Source organism: Strongylocentrotus purpuratus, unplaced genomic scaffold (assembly GCF_000002235.5).
Source record: "Strongylocentrotus purpuratus isolate Spur 01 unplaced genomic scaffold, Spur_5.0 spur5_scaffold_10, whole genome shotgun sequence".
Lineage (NCBI taxonomy): Eukaryota > Metazoa > Echinodermata > Echinoidea > Camarodonta > Strongylocentrotidae > Strongylocentrotus > Strongylocentrotus purpuratus.
The window spans coordinates 2,820,696-2,844,055 of record NW_022145595.1 but is presented as its reverse complement, the minus strand read 5'-3'; the positions used below and the strand labels follow the sequence as shown (position 1 = coordinate 2,844,055).

The following is a 23,360-nucleotide window of genomic DNA, read 5'->3' as shown; positions in this document are numbered from 1 at the left end:
GTTCTCTCCATCTTCTTCTTCTTCTTGTTCTCATTCTTCTTCTTTTCCTCTTTAAAAAAAAAAGTAACTAATTTAACAGTCACTATCGGTACCATTGGCCTTAGCCCTCTGTGACGCTCATGTAAATAATGTGTAGGCCTGTAATCTTGTGTTATCTAGTATTCGTATAATTACTCTAATCAATTGATAAGAGTACACCAATTTAAGTGTGAGTGTTTTAATTTTTTACTGTTCCCCCGACAAAAAAAAATCGGAAAAACAAACAAACAAGCAAAGAACAAGCAAAGAACAACCGAACCTAAAACAAACCTATTTGTTCCGATATTAAAGATAAACTTGGGTTCTGCAATGCGATTGTATTGTGAAAGAAAAGGTGTGGAATGGATCAGAATAGTTGATCATATAGCATGTAAGTAATGGTGTGTAATGCAAGGTTCTGGAGTCATCAAAATCATCATAAATTTGGCTGAGTCTTGGTAAAGTAACAATCACTTACACAGAAATTGGACAACACACATGGTGTCGGGGCTAGTACTACCCTGATTTCCTTATCTTTCCATGCTCATTACTCAGCCAGTATACATTTTCTTCCAAAATTGTTTGGCACATGACATTTATTTGTAATCTTGAACATTCCGTGTAAGTTTCGTTAGATTCTGTGAGAATTAATTTTCTTTCTTTACCAGAACTCAAGTTTATCTTTAATGACAGTAACTTTAAACCTTGGTGACCTACATCATATAGAAACAGGATTTTTTTTCTGGTAAAAAATGGCTTACATCGTACGTGATGGAATCCTACAGAAATGTTTGAGTTAATAGTGATAAACAGATTTTTGAACGAAAAGAATGGAGGAAATTTTGACGCAGAACAAAAGTAAAGGGGACCTTTTTTAATGCAATTGTTAGGGGTTGCTTTCATCAATATTTCCCTCCACATTAAACACTGTTCGAGAAGTGAAAAACACAACAGAAAATTGTATTCTGATAGGTTCATATCTTGCCTAGGAAGTCCTCCCTGATATTAAAGGGGAAGTCCAACCTGAAATTAAGTTAGTTTTAATAGGAGTAGAAAAATGAGAGAAACAAGTCAGTGAAAGTTTGAGCAAATTCCGATTAAAAATAAGGAAGTTAGGATTTTTGAAGTTGTGATCAATCAAACACAAATTGGCAACTCTATGACGTATCATGCGAGCTCAACTTCCATTTGCTCAGTACTAAAAAAATCTAAAATTTTCATTTTCCCTCAAGAAAAATTTCAACCATACATGCACCCTAAATATAATAATTGCAAATATGTTTCTATACTCCCCCTGCAAGGAACAAATATATATTCCGTCATCAATAACGAAGAAAACATGATTTTATGGAATATTATGCACAAAGCAAATGAAGGAGAGCTCGTATGATAAGTCACAGAGTTGCCAATTTGTATTTGATTGATCACAACTTCAATAATTCATAACTTTCTTATTTTCATTCAGAATTTGCTCAAACTTTCACTCACCTGATTTTCTTATTATTCTGCCTCTATCGAAACAAACTTATTTTGGGGGTGGACTTTCCCTTTAAGTTGGTTTTGATAGAAGCAGAACATTGAGAGGAGCAGGGCAACTCTTTAACGTATCGTGCGAGCTCCCCTCCCATTTGCTTTGTACTATAAACAAACCTGAAACTTCTATTTTTCCCTATAAAAAATGTCCAATCATATATGCACCCTAAATATAATCATCACAAATTTGTTTTATACGAGCTCTGTATGACGCAATTCTATTTCTTCATCAATAACTTTAAGAAAATGAAAGTTTATTAAATTTTCTCTACAGATCATATTGGAGAAGAGCTCGCATGATGCGTCACAGTGTTGTCAATTTGTGTTTCACAGATGATAACTTCACAAATTCTATCCTATTTTTCGATCGTATATTCCTCAAACTTTCAATAATATGTTTCTCTCATTTTCTGTTTTTATCATGGTGTACTTCCCCTTCAATGTATTCCACACTCATCCATTAAAAGATTATTGAACTTTTGAGAATACTATGTCAACAAACAGCTGGATGAGGAAGTAGGAAATATATTCGATTATAGTATTATGAGAAGAGCAATTCTAAATCAAATACACATGTATTGGAATCGAAAACCTAGTTAGGAAGAACACAACATCTTCTTCAGAGAGCATGCGTCCAAACATTTACAGAAAAAAAAGTTGTTTATGGATAGGATAGGATAGGAGGGGGGGGGGGGGGGGGGTAAGAGGACATATTCATTTATTTTTTGCCCCAAAATTTGAAAAATTGACCGATCGTTTCGTTGGGGGGGGGATAAGGTCTGGTTTTGGGGGTCACCCATTAATTACCATTTTATTTATTTTTTATTTTGTTGTATTAACACAAAAAAACGCAAAGGGGGGGGGGGGATTTCCTCCTAAACACACACATAAAAAAGTCAAGGGGGGGGTACAATCCCCACCCCCCCCCAAGCCTGCTAGCAGGATGGCTTGGATGACCCTTAACCGTCTCACTGGCCGCAACTCCCGTCCGAAGCACTGCCCTGTCACATCAAACTCCATTGCCCAGCAGCTGCTTGCCAATGACAACTTCAAGAATGCAGACAAAGGCATACCCGGACTGTAAAACAGGAAACTTCAAGACTCTGGAATACTCTAGGCGTTTCCTCTCCAAACCCTTCGCATCTGCTGAGCTCACATTTGGCGCCAAGAACCTAGACTGGTTCCGTGAATTTTACTCGACCTGCCTCACTAGGCTGCATATCCCGAATATCTGGAGGATATCTACCGTTGTTGCCCTTCTAAAACCAAACAAGCCTGCAGATAATCCTAAGAGCTACATGCCAATTTCACTCCTGTGCGCGCCATTCAAAATTCTCGGAAGGCCCCTTTTGGCCCGACTCAACCCGGTGGTTGAGCCGGTTTCCGTCGTGGTCGGTGTACTGTCCATCAGATTGCCAAGCTGACTAATGATATAAAAGAGAGCTTTGAAAAATGCAACAAATCAGATGCTGCGTTCTAGTGGACCTCACTGCGGCAATAACAGGACACCCCTACCAAGAACCCTCACCCAACATATCTTGGAGTGAAACTGGACAGACAGCTGACCTACAAACAGCACCTCGAAGCCCTACGTGCGAAAGTCTCAGCACGAAACAACTTGTTGCGCCGTTTGGATAATACATCATGGGGTGCATCAACATCCACCCTTCACACAGGAGCACTAGCCCTGGTTTTCAGCGGTGTTGAATATATTTCCCCAGACTGTGCACTTAATGACACCGTGCGGCTCATCACTGGATGTCTACGGCCTACACCCACATATCTCCTCCCATTCATTGTAGGAATTGCACCACCAAGACTACGCCGAAAGAATCTGACAGACAAGCTGACAAACAAATCCCTTGCTGATGACGATCACCCCTTCATAGTGGCGTAATGAGCAAAAACGTTTGGGGGGGGGGGGGGGGGGGGCTGACCAAAAAAATCCGCAGCACCCCACTCTAACATGCAGGCCCCGCTGAATGTTTCGCAAAGTGGGGTATAGGGGCAAAGCTCCGGCGGGGGTCAAGGGGCGGAGCCCCCGAAGCTCAAGGGGTATGGGCATCAGTGGCGGATCCAGGAATTTCTTACCGGGGGGGGGGACCAAATGGCATGGGGTTAAATATATGTAAAACGATGAAGCGACAGAACGAGGCTTTAGCGGCGAGAGAGCGGAGCGACCAAGCGGGGGTTGGTTTGGGAGTGGGTTCTGGCCCCCTCCCAGAGTAAGAAGCATTTGCAATTTTAGAACCAAATTAGATGCATTTTTAGGCACTTCCTGGAGTGATATGACGTAAAGTTGCTTTCTCCTATCCCTTCCAAGAGTAGGGATCTTTTGCAATTTGAGAACCACATTTGGCGCATTAATGTCCACCGGCACTTCCTGGGAAAAAACGAGGCCTTCTTATTGGTTAGAAGTTAGAGAAAAGTGATCTGTCACATCTTGAGACGTTGTATATGCTTTGATGCCGCACAATGCACAAAGACGGTGGTCCGGTACTTCATCAGTAGTACTTGCAAAAAAATTCTCGAGTGTATAAACTGTGTCGTTATCAGGGGCGTCGCTAGATCTTTGTCAGTGGGGAAGTGGGGAGGGTGTAGAGGCCACCGATTACAGACAAAAGGAGCAACCAATTACCGACAATTATATTGATGCCAATGTCCAAATGTCTACAAATTTAACCCTCTAAACCTGTGGCCAGGAACTAAGTTATTTTTCAGTCTCCCCCTCCCCCCGCGCGAAGCGCGGAAACTTTGACACTTCATTAAATTATTAGAGAAAGAAGACGATCCATTGTACCGTTCTCGACTCTTATTTCTTGTTTGGATCCAGTCCCCTCTCCCGCGCGAAGCAGTTTGGACGTTTCAATAAATTATTACTCTTAATCCTTGTCTGAATTCATTTTCCCCCATCCCGCGCGAAGCGCGGAAGCTTTCATGTTTCATTAAATTATTATAGAAAGAAGACGATTCGTTGTATCGTGTTCTTGTCTGAATTCAGTTTCCCCCTCCCGCGCGAAGCGCGGAAGCTTTGACACTTCATTAAATTATTAAAGAAAGAAGACGATTCATTGTACCGGTTCCGACTCTTAATCCTTGTCTGAATTCATTTTCGCCCATCTCGCGTGAAGCGCGGAAACTCTGACGTTTCATGAAATTATTACTCTTAATCCTTGTCGGAATTCATTTTCCCCCATCCCGCGCGAAGCGCGGAAGCTTTCACGTTTCATTCAATTATTAGAGAAAGAAGACGATTCGTTGTATCGTGTTCTTGTCTGAATTCAGTTCTCCCCCCCATCCCCGCGCGAAGCGCAGAAACTGTGACACTTCATTAAATTATTAGAGAAAGAAGACGATCCATTGCACCGTTCTCGACTCTTATTTCTTGTTTGGATCCAGTCCCCCCCCCCCCCTCCCGCGCGAAGCAGTTTTGACGTTTCAATAAATTATTACTCTTAATCCTTGTCTGAAGGAAGCTTCGACACTTCATTAAATCATTAGAGAAAGAAGACGATTCATTGTACCGGTTCCGACTCTTAATCCTTGTCTGAATTCATTTTCGCCCATCTCGCGTGAAGCGCGGAAACTCTGACGTTTCATTAAACTATACTCTTAATCCTTGTCGGAATTCATTTTTGCCCATCCCGCGCGAAGCGCGGAAGCTTTCACGTTTCACTAAATTATTAGAGAAAGAAGACGATTCGTTGCATCGTGTTCTTGTCTGAATTCAGTTTTACCCCCCCCCCCTCCCGCGCGAAGCACGGAAGCTTTGACACTTCATAAAATTATTAGAGAAAGAAGACGATTCATTGTACCGGTTCCGACTCTTAATCCTTGTCTGAATTCATTTTCGCCCATCTCGCGTGAAGCGCGGAAACTCTGACGTTTCATTAAACTATACTCTTAATCCTTGTCGGAATTCATTTTTGCCCATCCCGCGCGAAGCGCGGAAGCTTTCACGTTTCACTAAATTATTAGAGAAAGAAGACGATTCGTTGCATCGTGTTCTTGTCTGAATTCAGTTTTACCCCCCCCCTCCCGCGCGAAGCACGGAAGCTTTGACACTTCATAAAATTATTAGAGAAAGAAGACGATTCATTGTACCGGTTCCGACTCTTAATCCTTGTCTCAATTCATTTTCGCCCATCTCACGCAAAGCGCGGAAGCTTTGATACTTCATTAAATTATTAAAGAAGGAAAACGATTCGTTGTACCGTTCACTACTCTTAATCTTGTCTGAATTCAATTTTCCCACTGGGCCCCCTTAACGGTACATATGTGCAGTGTTACATGATGTAAGTATGGAACGCCCGGCAGTGCTTGTCACAGTTGCTTCTGGAAAGGATTTTTTTTACTAGTGTTACTGTTAGTGGCCACGGCCCCTTAGTGACTATAAAAAAAACCATGAGCATTCTTGTGCTTGATTTTTGATGATTGATTATTGTTGTTTTTGTATGATTGATTATATTTGTGCATTCATTTTTGATCGTGAAGGTGATAAACCTCGATGTGAGTTTCATACTCCCTTGAGATAGACCCGTAGATTATTTATCCAGTGGTCACAGTTATTTTCATTTTAATTATTGACGTCTGAGAGAGTTGATCTCTCACTCAGATACTTGATTATTGTGTGTATGTTTTGTTTGCCCGAAAGAATATATGAACCGTGATGATTTGTATGATTATCTATATTGAATTGTTAATATGAATTATTTAACCTTAATGTTTGATAATGTTTGTTCCCCTCGTGAGATGATGATGATAATGATTCACAGCATTTGAGATCGTAAAGTTAAAATGTACAACCCCTTCGGGGAGTTCTACACAGGTGCGGATCCACGTAGGGGGGGGGGGGGGGGGGTTCGGGGGGATAGGTCAACAAATAGTGCTTTTACCCCGCCCCCCCCCCCAAAAAAAATAATAATGCTTTACCCCCCACCCCTCCACACACACACACACCCCCGCTTATTTGCCGGCTTGCTGAGTCGCCGATAAATATTTTCTCACGAATTGGGCCCCCCTCTTGCCGCCGGCTGGATCCGCCCCTGGTCCAACAAGTCAAAGATTATATCACCTGGAAGAACGTTAATGGAGTTACTGAAAAGCATGTAATTAATTATTTGTAAGTTCAATGAGAGTTTATTCACTTTGATCCAATTAGTCACTTTTCTTAATGCATTAATTTCAAGAGAAAGAACAAAATGAGTGACCGGCCGTGTCACAAAATTAGGTATCAAATATGCTCATCTCACGTAATTAAATACCTAAAACCCCTGAGCTTACGGGTGCTCATCCCCCTGGACCCCACCAAGGGCCCTAAGGCGGCCACTGGATGCTCATCTGACCGTTATTGAATGCCTAAAACCCCTAAGATTTAGGGGGCTCAGCTCCCTGGACCGCCCGCCATATAGTGTCAAAAAAGGGTGCCTAAAAACCCTAAGCTTCTTGGGGCTCCGCCTCTTGACCCCGCCGATGCTCCGCCACTGGATCCCACGCCAATTTACGCTCGCTACGCAATACTGTTCCGCGGGGCCTGCATGTAACATGTAAGAGTGGTGGTGATGCCCCCAAACATTTTTGCTCATTACGCCACCGCCCCTGAAAGAGGAGCCCCCCGGAATGTTTGCCCCCCCCCCCCCCCGCCAAAACAAAAATCCCAAACTGCTTCCGGCGCGCCTGACTGGCATCAACACTGTACAAAGTTATCTCGTACCACGGATATAAGTACGGTCTGGGAAAATGTTAAAGGTATAAGGAATGCCCAACCACGTGATATTACTACCATTACTCGAGAAAGCTCAGAGTCTCCATTATAAATTCGCTTGACAAAGCAAACACCTTTCTGGAAGTATTTTTTAGTGTTGGCTTATCTTTGAGTGGAGATGATTGTGAAAGAAGGAACGAGCTTGAACTGGAAGTTATTGATTAGCTTGATTTAAGTCAAGACAGTGAACATGTATTAAACAAATATTTTACAGTAACTGAGCTGGACAAGGACTATAACTGAGATGAAGGATTCAGCGCCCGGGTAGGACGGAATATTACCCAGACTGATTAGACGGTTGCCACTTGCCAGATATCGCTTTCCATTATCTTGTCGATTTGTTTAATGGGATCTGGGGCAGTTGCATCCTGCCCGGATAATGGTAACATGCCATTCTAATTTCAGTTTTAAAAGCTGGAAGAGATCCATCAAACCCTTCATCATACAGACCAATCTCACTATCTAGAGTACACTGTAAGCTTATGGAGAGGGTGGTTAAAAACCGTTTGACATGGTTTATTGAAATATATGATGTTAACCCCGTTGCAACCGGGTTTTCGAAAAGAGAGGAGCACAGTGGACCAAATCATTAGATTAGAAACTGATATTCTTAAGGCCTTATAGTATACAATCGTGGTCTTCCTAGACTTAGAGAAAGCATACGATGTGCTATGGAGAAAAGGAATTATATATAAAATGTACGAAACAGGTTTGAGAGGAATGGGTCGAAGCGATTATCAGCCGGAGAACTGCTCAAGTTAGAGTAGACGGGACACTGTCAAACAGGAAGGCAGTACGGTGAAGTGTAATCAGTCCACTACTATTTACATTTATTTTCAAGAATCCCGATTTTTTTTTTTTTTTTAAACAAAACGGCCAACGTTTCATTTTTTGCAGATTATATTTGTATCTGGTTTTCCAACCGAAACTTAAAATTCACATTAAATAGTTCAATCGGCGTTGAAAGAGATAGAAAACTGGTGTTAAAGATTGGAAGTGTGTGTCCCCTATTCAAAGTCAAGAATGCTCCTATTTGGTAGACGGGATATAAAAAAACGTCAAACTAAAGATTAATGACTGTATTATTCTGGATCTGGATCACATGTTCCACGGACTTGTGAAGCGGGTATTCGGCTCCTCCACGGATCTGATCAATACAGGCGTGGTGGAGGTCAAACTAGCAACTGGCCGTTGGGATAGGATGTCATAACTATCCGATCAACCCCTTTTGTTTTTCAGGATTATTTATTTTTCTTCCTTTGATTTTAACGCGTCTGTATGATTTGTTTCTGATAGAATTAGTTTTATATGATACAAATGTTAAAACCATTAAAATTAGAGTATAATTATAAATATATATATATTCAACATATTCAATGTTCTCTTTTCGAGAAGACTAGAGAATTCAATTCCTTATGCTCATTATCATGACAAATGGTAGAATATGGAGACAAAAATATAAGTCCTGGAGGATATTTCTTTTATATCCCTTTTCAAATATTTTTCACACAATTTGAGATACTTATTTTTGAGAACAAATAAGGGAGGTTCCGAAAATGAATAATTTCGTCCTGGCACGTTTATTGTGCATAAATAGATGAATGTTAAAAACCCCAAAATGAACGTTAAATTGGCATAAAATCATTCTCTGGCTGCTTCCACACCAACACATACAGTGTCAAATCAACATGTATTAACACTGATTAACAAATACATGAAAATGAAAAAAAGTACAAATATTATATATATACGAAAAACAAAGAAACATATATATGCTAACCAACAATATCAATCGTTTATTATCATCATTTCAGAGTTTAAATCTAATATTCAGAATACACGGTAAAGAAAATGGGACAGAATGTTAAGCAATCTTGATAACACTGAATAATGAACACGATACATTATCTTAATCTAACTTGTGCTTGATGGGATGGGGTGTACTATAAGGTCTTATATTCCCTGAGTGGTAAAAGCGAGCTCCAAGGGAATGCTCTAACTCAATCCAGTTGATATCTGTATTTAAACAAAAACAGATATATATATTATATTAAAAATAATAGAGTATTTATACAGTGCATTTTCCATATATAAGTTCAAATGCGCTTTAAATTTATGTAATGTAACAAAAGAGGTGAGTTTTTTTGTTTTTGTTGAAGGAATTGAGGGATTGTTGGTTGCGAAAGAAAGAAATAGCTAATAGAAATGCAAACTCCATTCTAGAAATGAAGATACTTTTAAATAATCCTGTGAATACAGAAATGCTCAAGCCTCACCGGACGAGGCCGACCCGGGACTGAATGAAAAATGAATATGATACAGAATTTTTTAAATGTAAGAATTTGCGATATCATGACTAACTTAATCCTTCCTTGCTTTGGTGGTCTAAAGGAACAAACAATGCTTTGCTACAGTCGACTTTTATCACACCTGTATTGTATATGTACCATATACTAAAAAACGTTATGGCATTTTACAATTTCCATGCACGTTGGTTAAAGAATTAATGGCATGAGGTGGACATGAGAAGAAAGATTAGTTTAAAAAAAAGTCCTGGCAAGTAGCGAAAACTAACCACCAATAATGTCGAGAAAATTAAACGAAATCTTGATCTAAATAGAATATAGAAACGTTTTATACCGTCACTAATATTACTTCATCAATGTTGTAATCAGTCAATGACAATAATATCGACAATGTCAATCACCACGTTACATTATCATTAACAATTACGCCCAACGGGGTTTACGCGTAGAAAATATCGCTGGCAACGTTTAGAAGGCGGTTATTGGAAGGTAAAGTCGCGGCGTTGCTGGATGGAAGACTCCTTAGCTTATCCTTGGAACTTGTCGCAACAAGGATGTCCAGGACGAGATCAGTCATTGTCTTCCTCCCAGTAGGTGTCAGGCTAGTGGTGGACAGAATCATGGCCGCAGCACCTAGGTACACCAACCGTGAAAGATATGATGATAATAATAATCATAATTATAATAATAGTAATAGTTGTATTATGTGTTTTATAGCACACATGTCAACCACGCAAGGTGCTCAAGGTACTCCAATATTTCTCCGGCTACGGTTCTCGATCCTCACAGTATTCGAGGAATTCCTTCCTACGGGTACCCATTTAACCCCTGGATGGCCAGTGGCAAATGTAGTGCTGCGAACCATGTGAGCTATATTGCCCGACGACGTAAACACTAGACCACGACACCTCTACTTGCAATCATTTACTTACACCTATACTATAAGCATTACAATTAGATTCATTCTGTGACAAAAATCATTTGTTGCTGTACTAATCTAAGGACATTGCTTTACCTTCAATTCCCCACACAAACCGAATTCATAACTTCAACCCTGGACCAAACATTTGAAGGTTTTTAGGGTTAGGTTTAATCACAACTCTAGCCCAACACCCAACTGCAACCCTCTCCCCCTTGCTATTATTATTTTACTCTTTATTAATATTATTATTCATATTTTAATTATTATTGTTATTATTATTATTATTATCGTTATAATTATTATTGATTTTATTATTATTATAATTTGTTTTTCTTACCTGCCACCGCAGGTGTTGCAAAGGAGGTGCCGGATGATCTCAGGTAGTGGGAATTACTGCTACCGGAAGGGGCAGCGAGATCGATATTTCTTGCTGGGGCGTAGATGTCGACACAAGGACCGTAATTGGAGATTCCGATACGATCATCGGACATGCCATTTTGACGGAATCTCGACCCTCCGACCGTGATAACCTAAGAGCAAAAAGCAATGTGAAAAAAATAAGTATTGTACAGGGGTGTCGAAGGCGCGAAGCGTCTTTCAAAGGGGGAGGGGTAGCAGAAACTCGGGAGGGAAGATGGGGTACTGACAAAGTGTAACCGCTAGGCGGAAAAAATACAATTTTGAGGCATTTGTATACATGTGTATCCCTAAATTCTAGTTGATATATTTCCAAGGATCATCAATATGTTATTGCTTTTCTCCTTACGCGGTTATAGATAGCGGTTTTAGCGTCATACTTTGCAGTTGTTTGTAATTAACGTAATACTTTATTTGCGAGGGAGCGAATCAAGTGAACGGGAAATTTAAGATTAATTCCATAATTACATGAACTATAATGTGAGCGAGTGTAGCCAATCGGCTTTGGGGTAATTTCACAAAATAGGGCTCTCACTTGCTTTAAATTAGGGATATATTGCTTTGGGGGAAGGGGAGGGGTAGAAATATGTCTGATCATAGCACCTATTGTGATAATGCCTCTTTGCAACATGATTGATTTTTAAATGTGCTTTGCAGTTCCTGTGAGTTTACCAGATTCGACAATGGGATCTTATCACATTTGAAAAGGGACACTAAGCCCAATTCAATTTTATTTAAAGGAGAAAAAACTCATTAGAAAGGAAAAGGTGACTTAACAGAGAAGTGCACTTCTCAGATTTGAATAGCGACTTATCAGAGAAGGAGCATTCTTTTTGAAGGGAAACTGAAGGGGTACTCTTCGTTTTTAAAAAGGGGAACTTCTCTTGTTTGAATAGCTGCTTGTAAGAGACGAAGGGGGGCACTTATTTGCAGGGGGAAAGGCCACTCAATGTTAAAGGAAAAGGTGACTTAACAGAGAAGTGCACTTCTCAGATTTGAATAGCGACTTATCAGAGAAGGAGCATTCTTTTTGAAGGGAAACTGAAGGGGTACTCTTCGTTTTTAAAAAGGGGAACTTCTCTTGTTTGAATAGCTGCTTGTAAGAGACGAAGGGGGGCACTTATTTGCAGGGGGAAAGGCCACTCAATGTTAAAGAAAAGGAGCATTCTAAATGTTTTTAAGACTACAGGACTTGTATAAACCGATTCTCTTCCAATGGTTTCTGGGAGCACTGTAGTTCTTCGTCGTCCAACAGAGCTGGGGGCCATCAAAGAGCATAACAACAGATGATTCGTTGTCTTATTAAATCAGATTGGTGCCAGGTAGTCCGGGAACTATAGTTTTTAACATAATAGTTAAAACTAGTATAAAGCGTACTCGATGCCCCTCGAAGGCCCTCCCCTCCCCATTATTGACCGGAGGGGGGGGGGGGCTTACACGTACAGCTTAAATGGAAGCTTAAAATAATGTGCAGCGAGGAGGTGACTTGTTGAACTCGCCATTGCTCCTTCTGAATGCCAAGAAGTCGAGAGGGCGACTTGTTAAAACTCGGCAAGAGGCCTCGTTTCAGTCGAGAAGTAGAGAAGATAACTGAACTCGATCGGCAGAGCGCCTTGTTTAAGTCAAGACGATGAGAAGGTGAATTGTTAAAACTCGCCAAGAAGCCTTGTTAATAACGAGGAGATGAGAAGATGGCCTGTTAAAACTCTTTATCGTATTCTCGACCTAAACAAAAGGCAAAAAGTCAAACAAGTCGCATTCTCGCTGCACGCTCAACCGCTCGTACGCCCTTCCACGTTGAGCTCTCCGAATCGGTGAATAATTACATGGGGTGATGCAGACGGAGAGTAGTTACAGGCATCAGCCTGGCTGACATCTGAACCTTGGTTTCCGGCTGCCACGACGACCACGCAATCAGTGTTTTTGCTGACGTTCCCGAAAGCATAGTTGAGTGTCGTACTAAATGACGTGGAAATCAGTGAGTAGGAGACGACACACTTAGAGCCCGGGTTTTTGTTCCACCACCGTTGAACATCGTCAAGCCCTGTATGAATAGGATGTAAGAAAAACAAAACAAAATATAGGTGACAAGACATGCGTTCCTGCCACAATATTGCTGCTTGATTTATTTCGTGATTGGTATAGAGTAATGGTTAAGGTTGCGATTGGATTGAAGGTTAGGTTTGGGGGTTAGGGGTAGGTGTTAGGGTTAGGATAAGGGTTGGGTATCTAAACAATAATTTTTGGCCTAGTTTGGGTTCCAAATTTGCAGTTAAGAATTCGGTTATTGAATTTTGTAGCAAAATGACGTGAATCAATATGTCGAGCCACTTACCGGAAACATCACAGATTTACCAGCGGATCATTTTTCTTCTAAATATAATACATACCACTTAATACAATTCTTACACAGCTACTATGTGGATCAAATTGCGATTTGATTTTTAAGTACAACGACGTGAAAGGTGCTAAACAGGAAACGACTCTGGATTTAATAATATTGAATCATTCAACATTTTCGATAGCTTTATGTCATCCAAACATGTTTCTAGAGATATAGAGCTGCACATGAACAATTCGTCCTTGTTTTCACGAAGTGACGGTAGTGAGGAAAATCGTAACGCAAAGTGAATGCAATTCTTTTTCACTACCGTCACTTCGTGAAAACAGCGACGAATTATGCAGTAGGGTCCAGAGGTTCGTGGAAATATGTATCATGCATGGTCTAAGTGGATCGTTTCGTTAAATTTAACCAAGTTCTGTTGTTTAAGCCCCACTGTCCTACTTGTAGCTACTTGCTCCCTCTATATAGAAAACTTCCCCAATCGGTTCCTGTTGGTCCCCCATGATCCTCTTTTTCTTATGTTAGATGAGAGCTGAGTTGATGAGATAGCCACCTGTCAGTGACCTGGCTGGGTGGTCTAATCTCTTCTGGCCCAGTAGTATTGACGGTCTTTAAAAAAGAAACTCGGTTGCTGAAAAATGCAAACGTGTTCAAGGCATCGGAGTCGACGTGGCAGATAGGAGGGTATACATTAAGCACAGTCGGAACCGTAGATGGCGCTTTTATATGTTTCTTGACATGTTGGAAGGACTGATCCCTCAGAAGTGCAATAACCGGAATAAACAACGTTTCTATATCAAGGCCTTTATGTGTTTTGTTTGTTTCTTTGTTTGTTTACTTTGTGTTTAGTTTTATTTATTCATTTAATTTATTTTTTCTTTGATTTCTTCTTGTTTTTCCCCTCCTGTTTATAAATTCATGTACTCATAGAATCGAACAAATAGATCACTAAGACTTTCAAGAAATCGATAAGACCAAATTCTCTTCCCTATGGTATTGGCCCTATAAAAGTGTTTTGGGGGGATTATTTAAATATGTTCGCTCGAATGTTACATATTCCAAAGGTGATGACAAGTAGGGTTATTTTTGTCTTCGGTTTTGCTATTGTTTTAAGGATAAAGTTGAGTTCTTTTCATGCGATTCAATAGTAAAAGAAATTGCGTGGAAAAGGTTTATATTGCAGATAAGTATTTCTGGAAATTGTGAGGTTTTGGAATCATCATCATGATGATAAATTTGCCCAGTTTTTATGAATGTCACATCGGCACAGAAATGTGTATATTGGGCTGTGCTTGTGACATGATATATTTAACGAGTATTTTTCATATTATGAACATGAGGGCATGTAAAGAGCCATCCTTCCTCACAAAAATGAACAGAATGAAAAAGCTCCCAATTTCCTTTCACTTTTTCCAGAGCTCAAACTTGTCTAAATTCTCGTTCAAAGTACAAACCTGCGAGGACGTCGTTAGCGGCGGCTAAGCCATCTGATCCAGCTACCCGAATGCTCTCTACGGTCGCTCCCTGAGCGACTCCTATGTTGGCCCCGGCGGCTGTGCTCGCACAGCGGGTCCCATGGCCATTGACGTCCACCATAAAGGGCGACTACAAAGCAAGAATAAGGATTTATGAGAGAAATGAAAACGTAACAATTGAAAGCCTCCTTCAGGTATTTAGCTGTAATTAACGGCTGTTTTTTGTTGTTGTAGTAAACAAAACATTTAGGCCTATATATACTAAGCAAATATTAATCGACTACGAGGGTAGAATTACAAACTATCATCGCCGAGGTGATCTCGAGGCTACTATCATCACGAGCTGCAAGGCGAGGGATGATGGTAGCCCCGAGATTCCCTCGGCGATGATAGTTTGTATATTGCCAGAGTAAAGGAGTTTAATATTTGTTTTATATCCCAAATCGGCAATAAGGTCTATTTAAAGTGAATTTTAAATAATTAAAAGAACTAATTCTGTAGACAGTTTAGCTTCAGCTAGATTTTACATAGCACAACATGCATACATGTAATAAAGTCGATGCGCGCTCATTTGACATTGATATTGACATTGACATTTGGCGTAACGTACTTTGCTATGCTTATTCAATGGGCAAGAGGGGCAGCAGCAAAAAATTAATGTACACAAGTCCTATCGTAGGGAGATAGTACTTATCTATCATTGATCATGTGACCTCATTTAGACCAATCAGATTGCAAGATTCTTAGTATGCGGGATATAAAGTGTAATACACTTCACATTACTTAATCTTATAACACAGAGCTCAGCGCATACACGTAGGACCTTTATTGCCCGCACTTGCCATACATTTACCCGTTTTTAAAAAATAAGGGAAAACCCTCTTTTTTGGGGAGGGGGGGGGGGGCGGCGGTTTTACCGCATCATATATGAACCAGACTGTAGGCATCCGCAATCGCCTGTCTACACTACCCCCTCCATTTCCTACAAACAGTATCGGATTCAAGCTGGACAATCATCCCTATATAGGCCTCCCTGCCCCCTTAAAATCCAACTGTTACCCAACATGTACCCAACGGAACCCATAAAACACAACAACAATATAAAAAAAATGCCCAATTAATGATTTTTTTTTTCTTCTCACAAAATCCTGGCTCCTGGCTCAGTGGTCCACGTATATTACGCCATATTTCCCGGTTTTTGACAAACAAGACTTTTGACCACTTTTCATATATTCTATTTCTTCCGTAGCATGCATGGTTAGTAATGAGATTTTTGTTAAGGGATGGGGGAGGGGGGGGCATTTCTTTGTTAGGTCTACATTCAATTATCACCTTTCTTCACCCCGTTTTTTTAACGTTAGGCCTTTATTAGTGATGTTTCCTTCGTAATACGCATGAGAGGAATAACGGGGATATTGATTTGATTCTCGTAAGATACTAAAGAGTCGTGAAGTAATAATAATACTCACGTTTGGTGTAACGGTATCGTTATAAAACCTAACGCGGCCGTTGGTAAACTCATCGTGAGTAAACAGGACCCCAGTATCAAGAATGAAGATAGTCACGTCTGTCGCATCATCTGAGGAAAAAAATACAAAAACATGGACCTTACAAAGCTGGGGGTCGGGTATAGTCTAACCCTGAAGGCAGTGACGTACCTGGCATACGTCGTCAGGGGGAGGGGGGGGGGAGCAAGAGGGATATGTTGGTGTGGAAAGGGGTGAAGGGGGACTAGGGTTGTACCCAAAACACGGGGGGGGGGCAATTCGTGAGAAAATATTTAGAGGCGTTTCGCGCTTGCACGGACAGGGTGGAGTCTGGAGGGGGGTGTGCCCCACTGAGAAGCTGAAGAAAAAATTTCAAACTCAATTCGGGCGATTTGGTGTATACATTTTGCCAGGATATCATTTTAAATCTGTGACTTTTTCCAGCATGTAATTGTGATAAGCCTTGGATTTCTGGGAGGAAAAGACTGTAAACACAAAAAGCGGGACACGCCGGTGTAGAAAAAAAAGTCTTTAGGACACTGGTATTCATGACACCGGTACCTCGAGGTGTTAGTGTTTAATATTGATACATTTTTAACTAAACCCAGTAATAATTCCATCAACAAGATCAAGAGTCCATAACGTATAATGTTTATCCTTTTTATTTCATTTCTAAACAAGATCCTCAATGCATCAATGTTGACAACCATAATTGACATGGTACAGTTTCCTAGTACCTCAGGTATCACTTGATTGTTAAAACCAGTCAGTACAAGACTAGTACAGCAGTTGGGATGGGCAGAGAAAAATCACTGGTGTCTGGCTTCAACGTTTTTCAATTATTATTATTATATACATATATATATATATATATATATTTTTTTTTTTTTTGGGGGGGGGGGGCAACCAAATATAAAGGGCACTTTCCAGGAAAAGGGGGCACCTACAGAGGGAAACCTCAAAGCGAATATATACATTTTTTAAAGAAATTGGTATACACCCTTACATTTTGAGTACATTATCAGGGATGCTTTAACTGTAATATAAAGTTTTTGGAAATTTTGAAAATTGGGTGGAGAGTGATTCTTTACAATTTTGATATATTTTGGCGCCCCTGTGGATGTATTATAAGCACTAGAAAATTTAGCCCCTAAAACACTTCTGCTTTTGAGAAAATTTGAATATAAAAATTTACCGGTGCTCCCGGTAAATTTGGATAAATTTCAAATAGCGCCTACGGCCGTACAATAATAGCTTTGACCATGAAAATCTCAGAATATGTAGCTGTGATATATAATTTTCCAAACGGGAATAGCTAATCGGTCGAATTTAGTCAAGAAACATTGTTTTATAGCTTAATTAATATCTTGACCTTGAGAGGGAGCTATACAATATAAAGAGTTATATATTTAAAATTTCATAACTTTAGACTCGATTTCAACCGCGACAACGATCACTGAATATTGTAGGATCGCATATGCTTCCAATATGTTCATTGGAACCAAATTCATGACCCCATACCAAAACTTTGTAATACCTTTAAGCATCATACATGTTCTTTGCAGTTGGTGGTGACGTCGCAGTTCAAAAATTACATCTTATAAAGAGGAAAAAACAATCCTGACGGGGTTTCACAATCTAATCATGAAAGACTGAAAAGATCTTTGATAAGAAACATAATTATATAAAATTTAAATACGAGCGAGAATAGCGAGCCAGATTCGGATGAAATTAAAGACACAGTTGATCCCAATCGCTTTAAACTAGGAACACTTTTTATGGGGAAAGGAAAATACGGCACATATCCAAAGGGAAAAAGACACTTATTAGAAAAGAAAAAGAGAGGGACTCGAGCCCCCCTCGAGCCTACCGTTTCGCGGGCCCTGTACATTGTGTAACGGCATGATGATTTGACAGATGGACCTGAAGCTTACTGAGTCCTGATATACTTTTGAACGTTGTAACTTGTACGCCCTATAGTGTAGAGCGATCATAGGCATTTGTTTTTATATTATAGGCCTAAAACACGAATAAGGGCTAGTTCTGATGACCTAAAAACTACCCAAATCTCGGAGCATGGCTAGCTGAACCACGGGGCCTTGGCCTATATACGGATAAGTGAGTGCCCTGGGTCCACTTCTAAATCGTGTTTTTAGCCCTTCTTTCTTCCCTTTTCCTTTCCTTTCCTTTCCTTTTTTGTTGTTGCTTGTCAATCAGACGTTGAGACATTGATCCACTTTTTAGCCATGGTGATGATGACCTTTATTGTTTTAATTACTTGCTTGTCATCCGTCAGGGGGGCAGATTGCCCCCTTCCTCCCCTCGTAGGTACGCTGGTGCCTGAAGGGCTACATAAGGACAGTGAAACAAAACTTCGTCGGCGGTTTTATGAACCGACGAATCCGACACATATGTTTCTCTGGCCTTGTCGAATTATATATGGCGTCAAAAAGACCTAGTCAAATAAAATAATGAACAAAATGTCTTATAACAGTGTTAGTACGGCTCTTCCTGCGGGCCGTGCAGTTTTTATTACCCTAGCAGTTTCCAGGTAAAATGTGATTGATTTGACAAACATTAAATCGTTTTTTACATTTGTATATGTTCTATCCTACTATTGTTGCTTTTTGTGTATAATGCAAGTACTGGAATTTCATATTCTGCACTTTTTTGCCTTGAGAGTTTGGTTTGATGTCATTTGGAATCGGTGCCTTAAAATGTTATCATAATATTTTTAATATCATTATCATTATCTTTATTACTGCTATTATTCTTCTTCTTCTTATTATTATTATAATTATTATTCTTATTCTTCTTATTATTATCATTACTATTATCATTATTATTATTATTAACATTATCATAATTATCATTTTTATTATTATCAACATTATCATAATTATCATTATTATCATAATTATCATTATTATTATAAATATCATTATTATAATCATCGTTATTATAATTATTATTGTTGACTCACTTCTGTCATAAGGAGCTCCATCAAAGGGAAGAGATGCCTGGTCGATTCGGTCCAGTAGGTTGACGGGCGGATTCGGAAGTGCAGCGGCCGTAACCCAGCAGCGTTTGTCATCTTGAATTATTACCAGGGTAGAGATAATAAGAAGAAAAACAGGGTTTCCGCCAAACATTCTGGATGATCCGCGAATGCTACAAGAGATATCAAGAAAATAAGAAAATAATGAACTGGGAGCGTTGCGACTAGCGGGGTCCGCATTTAATGGCGAGTTGCTCAAAATGAATGATGGGAAAGTTGTGCGACACTTGCTCATGTGACAACATTTCCGCGTCAATCTCCTACAGTAAGCGAATTCTGAATGTTAATGGGTGTGTAGCATGACGAGACTATCGTCTTTCCCGTGGCCCTACTTGGGGCCAATCGGGTATAATACGACTACGGACGACGCGACGCAACATTCACGTGCGTGCAACATACGCGAAACAGGAGCGTGAGGAGAACTTCGGTCTGTTTCGCGAACGCTAGCACGCACTGACCCAGTTAATCAAGTCCATTCGTTTACGTGCAGTTGTCCAAAAGAAGACATAGATGGCGTTAACCAGTATTTGCCACACCACACTCCCTTTAACTCTGAACCCAGCGCTCTACTTACCATAATCCTTACCTTATACTTAATCTAAAACCAAAATGTAAGCCTAGCTCTAACCCTATACCTTTGAAGAAGAAAAAAAAACAAGCAATTAGAGCAGGGCCTAATGTCAGGTCCCAGCTGGGAAACGTGATATTGTATAGTATTAATGACTGCTTTGAGAGAAATAGTCGTTTTTATACGCTCAAGGGAAGGTTAGAATTGTGCTATTGCCCGAGGCGTGCCGAGGGCAATAGCCCAATTGTAACCTTCCCTGGCAACGACAGCAAATGTCTTTCTAATTTGAATAGTTAACAATGTATTTATTTATTTATTTATTTATTTGGGGGAGGGGGTTTACATTTATAAAAATCTCAGATAAGCTCCCAAGATAAATCTTCAATAAATCTTTCACCGATGTAATTCCAATTTTGCTGCCTTAATATTCTGCTAATTTGATATCAGCATCAATTATTCCCTTAACATTAAGTCTGATCTTGAAAAAGTAGAGTTCAGATTTAAAATGATTAGGAAATGTTCATTAGTCAACACTACACGTTTTAGATTACACTGAGCATTTAATACATGTTATAGTTTGCTTACCAAATACTTTGGAGAAATCTTGGTGACTGAAGTTCTTTCTTCTAAGGCACGGCAGGATCGACGCATCTGTCTCGACGTATTAAACGGCGTTACATCTATTGTTGGCGGAGATACCGTCTAAAAGTGATTTTACACCTACTGTTTTTTCGGTATTTATTAAGGTGTTTGGACTGCCAGATCGCGTTGATTGCTAATGCCACGCCCATGGGTTCACTGTTGACCGATCGAGGGTCGATGAGATCAAACATGTAGGCGCAGGTTCACGGCCACCATATCAAATCGGAAAATCAAACCAGACCATATGGTTTTCGGTTGAATAATGCATTCTTCGTAATAAAATCCTTGGCATTGTTTTAATTAGATAAAAATAGATTACTTAATTAATTATTTTTATTTATTCATTTACTCAAGGTAAAATATAAAATATGATAATCAGCCCAAAACTAAATTGTTTATATTTTACCAGCAAGTTTAAAAAATACATAAAAATAGAATATTAAAAATTGCAAAAATTATACAAACGCCAGATGATACTAAAGGTACATAAAATACTGTTTTTTAACAAACAAAAACAAAACAAATATCATAAGTCAGTCACAAAACATAGTTCATAGAGAGAAGTAATTGTTATTTGGATCGATAAATTATGCCCGTCGTTCCCACCATTCTATCCATCCTCTTATTCCCTCTCTCTGTCCCTTTTCTCTCTCTCTTTTCTCTCTCTCTCTCTCTCCATTTTTCTCCCTCTCCCTCTCTCTCTAGCATGTAGGTTGTTTCGCAGATATATCGATAATTTGGTTATAGATATTTGGTTGAATTTAAAGTTCATAGTATTTATGAAAAGTACAAAAGAGAATATAATTCTAATCAACAGTATCCTTATCAAAAAGATTACAAATATTACATAATTACAAGCCGCCAAAGTGCTCAATAAAATTGTATCGAATAAATGTGTAGGGCTTGAATGGCGTGAGAAACATGTTGTATAATAATCTAGTTGATACTAAATATTTGACAAAAATGACGAGATAAAAGTATTAAACCGAAGAAAATGGGATGTTGCTGGTTAACAACTTTTACCTCAGTGCATGTATATTTGCACGAAAGATTTATGGATCTTCTCCAGCTATTACTTTAAATTTGAGCCTGATGAGGTATAGGGGAGAGCACTTCTTTTGTAGCGCTCCGTTTTGCAAAAGACTTCGGAATAGTCTCGGCCATTTCGCATTGATCCACAATGTAAAGTTGATTACAAAGGAGGATGCCAGTGGTGAAAGTTAGATGATGGGCTAGGCAATCTTTCGCCCGGACTAAATGCTATTTCTCTCGTCTTTCAACTAGGCGTTGTTGCGTGCGCCTGTAATCTAGCTGAATCTAGCCGAGAACCCAGGTTCGAAACTGAGTCACGTCTTTCTGATGGTGACGTTAAAACGTCGGTTCCCAGACGTAAATTATCATATCTGATTGATAAACTTCTGTAAAAACCCAACACACACATTGTGAGAAGGCAGTCCCGATTCGTTGAGAGCATTTTGGTAATTACAGTAGTGCGCTCCAAGCTCGTATTTGGATTCTTTCAATCTGATTACTTTGGTTTTCAGTTAGCCCAGAGTGCTAAACAGGGGCAAAATATTCTACCAGGGGCCGAAAGTACGAACAGTAGACACATATTGATGATAAATCATTTGCTGGAAGTTTGAATCCGTTCAATATTCTGAGCATGAGTAGATGAGTAGTCTTGTGCTTGCTCGCTTGACAATATTCACATGACATGAACATTTCAGATCATTTTGAACCAGTACTCCAAGTAATTTTACAACCGACACTTCACCCAATTCATGATTATCAATGCGTATTGGGGTGACACTGTCTCTAAACACATGAAGTGGACATTCATTACAACAAATTAAATCAATTGTATGTGAATTTGCGAGTTTGATTAATTACTATTCAATATGTATACATATTTTTCTATATTTATTCAAAGTAGGTCCCGAAGCTTCGGCTGAATTGTACAATACAAAAAAAAAAAAATATATAACAATACTATACCAAAATATCATAAGGGTTAAAATGATACGCGATTAGGCAAGGTAGATATGACCCATATATTATACTTGTCTATCTATCCTGGTATCTTCCAAGTTCGGAGGTTTACTAGAAATTTGTTTCCACACATCTCTGTTATCTGCCATTCTAGTATACTCCTGCAGTATCATTACTTTTCAGGTGTTTATGTTATCCTCCCAGTTGGTTCTCGGCTTCCCTCTCATTTTTTCCTATTTTACCTTCTAACAAACTTTCTAGAGACCCCCATGTCTTTCAATATGACCAACATTTTTTTGTTGCTTTTCTTGCTATTGCTATTTCTATGCGGATATTATGTTTAAGCCCTGCCATGTGAAATATCACTTATTTTGGGGGTAAAATGAATTAATTGATTAATATACATGCTTTTGAACAAATTGAATCAAAAAGTGTAATTCCTTTCGTTTCTGGTTCATTTCTTATCTCGATAGCTAATAGGGCTGAAAGAGGGCATCCCTGACGCACGCCTCTTGTTATGTTAATTTGTTCTGTTAATAACCAACCGTTTACATTGACACTGCTTTTAACATTTGTGTATAGAGTTGTGACCCATCTGTAAAAATCATTTTAAAATCTAAATCTCCGTAAACATTTAAATTTGTCTGAGTGATTTTGGACATGATAAAATATATTTAGATTTATGAAATATCTTAGTGTTCAACGTATTAAGGTATTGAGGCGATGGGACTGCCTGCCAGGTCGCGTTGATCGCTATTGCCACGCCCATAATTTTCTCTGTCAACCAATCACGGGTCGATGAGATTACGCAAGCACAAGATCACGGTCACCATAATT

The 23,360-nt window shown here is 39.5% G+C and overlaps 1 protein-coding gene across 1 annotated transcript; it reads right to left on the bottom strand.

Moving 5' to 3' along the window:
* Nucleotides 1-9,086: 9,086 nt before the first annotated feature.
* LOC100890382 (extracellular serine proteinase) lies at nt 9,087-20,687 on the bottom strand. Its single transcript, XM_030979098.1, has 7 exons — nt 20,478-20,687; nt 19,250-19,437; nt 16,249-16,358; nt 14,759-14,909; nt 12,787-13,004; nt 10,881-11,073; nt 9,087-10,254 (listed from the first exon to the last, which is right to left on the bottom strand). Exons 2-7 carry the CDS (start codon nt 19,416-19,418, stop codon nt 10,061-10,063), a joined length of 1,035 nt encoding a protein of 344 aa, XP_030834958.1. The 5' UTR covers nt 19,419-19,437; nt 20,478-20,687; the 3' UTR covers nt 9,087-10,060.
* Between the last annotated feature and the right edge of the window lie 2,673 nt (nt 20,688-23,360).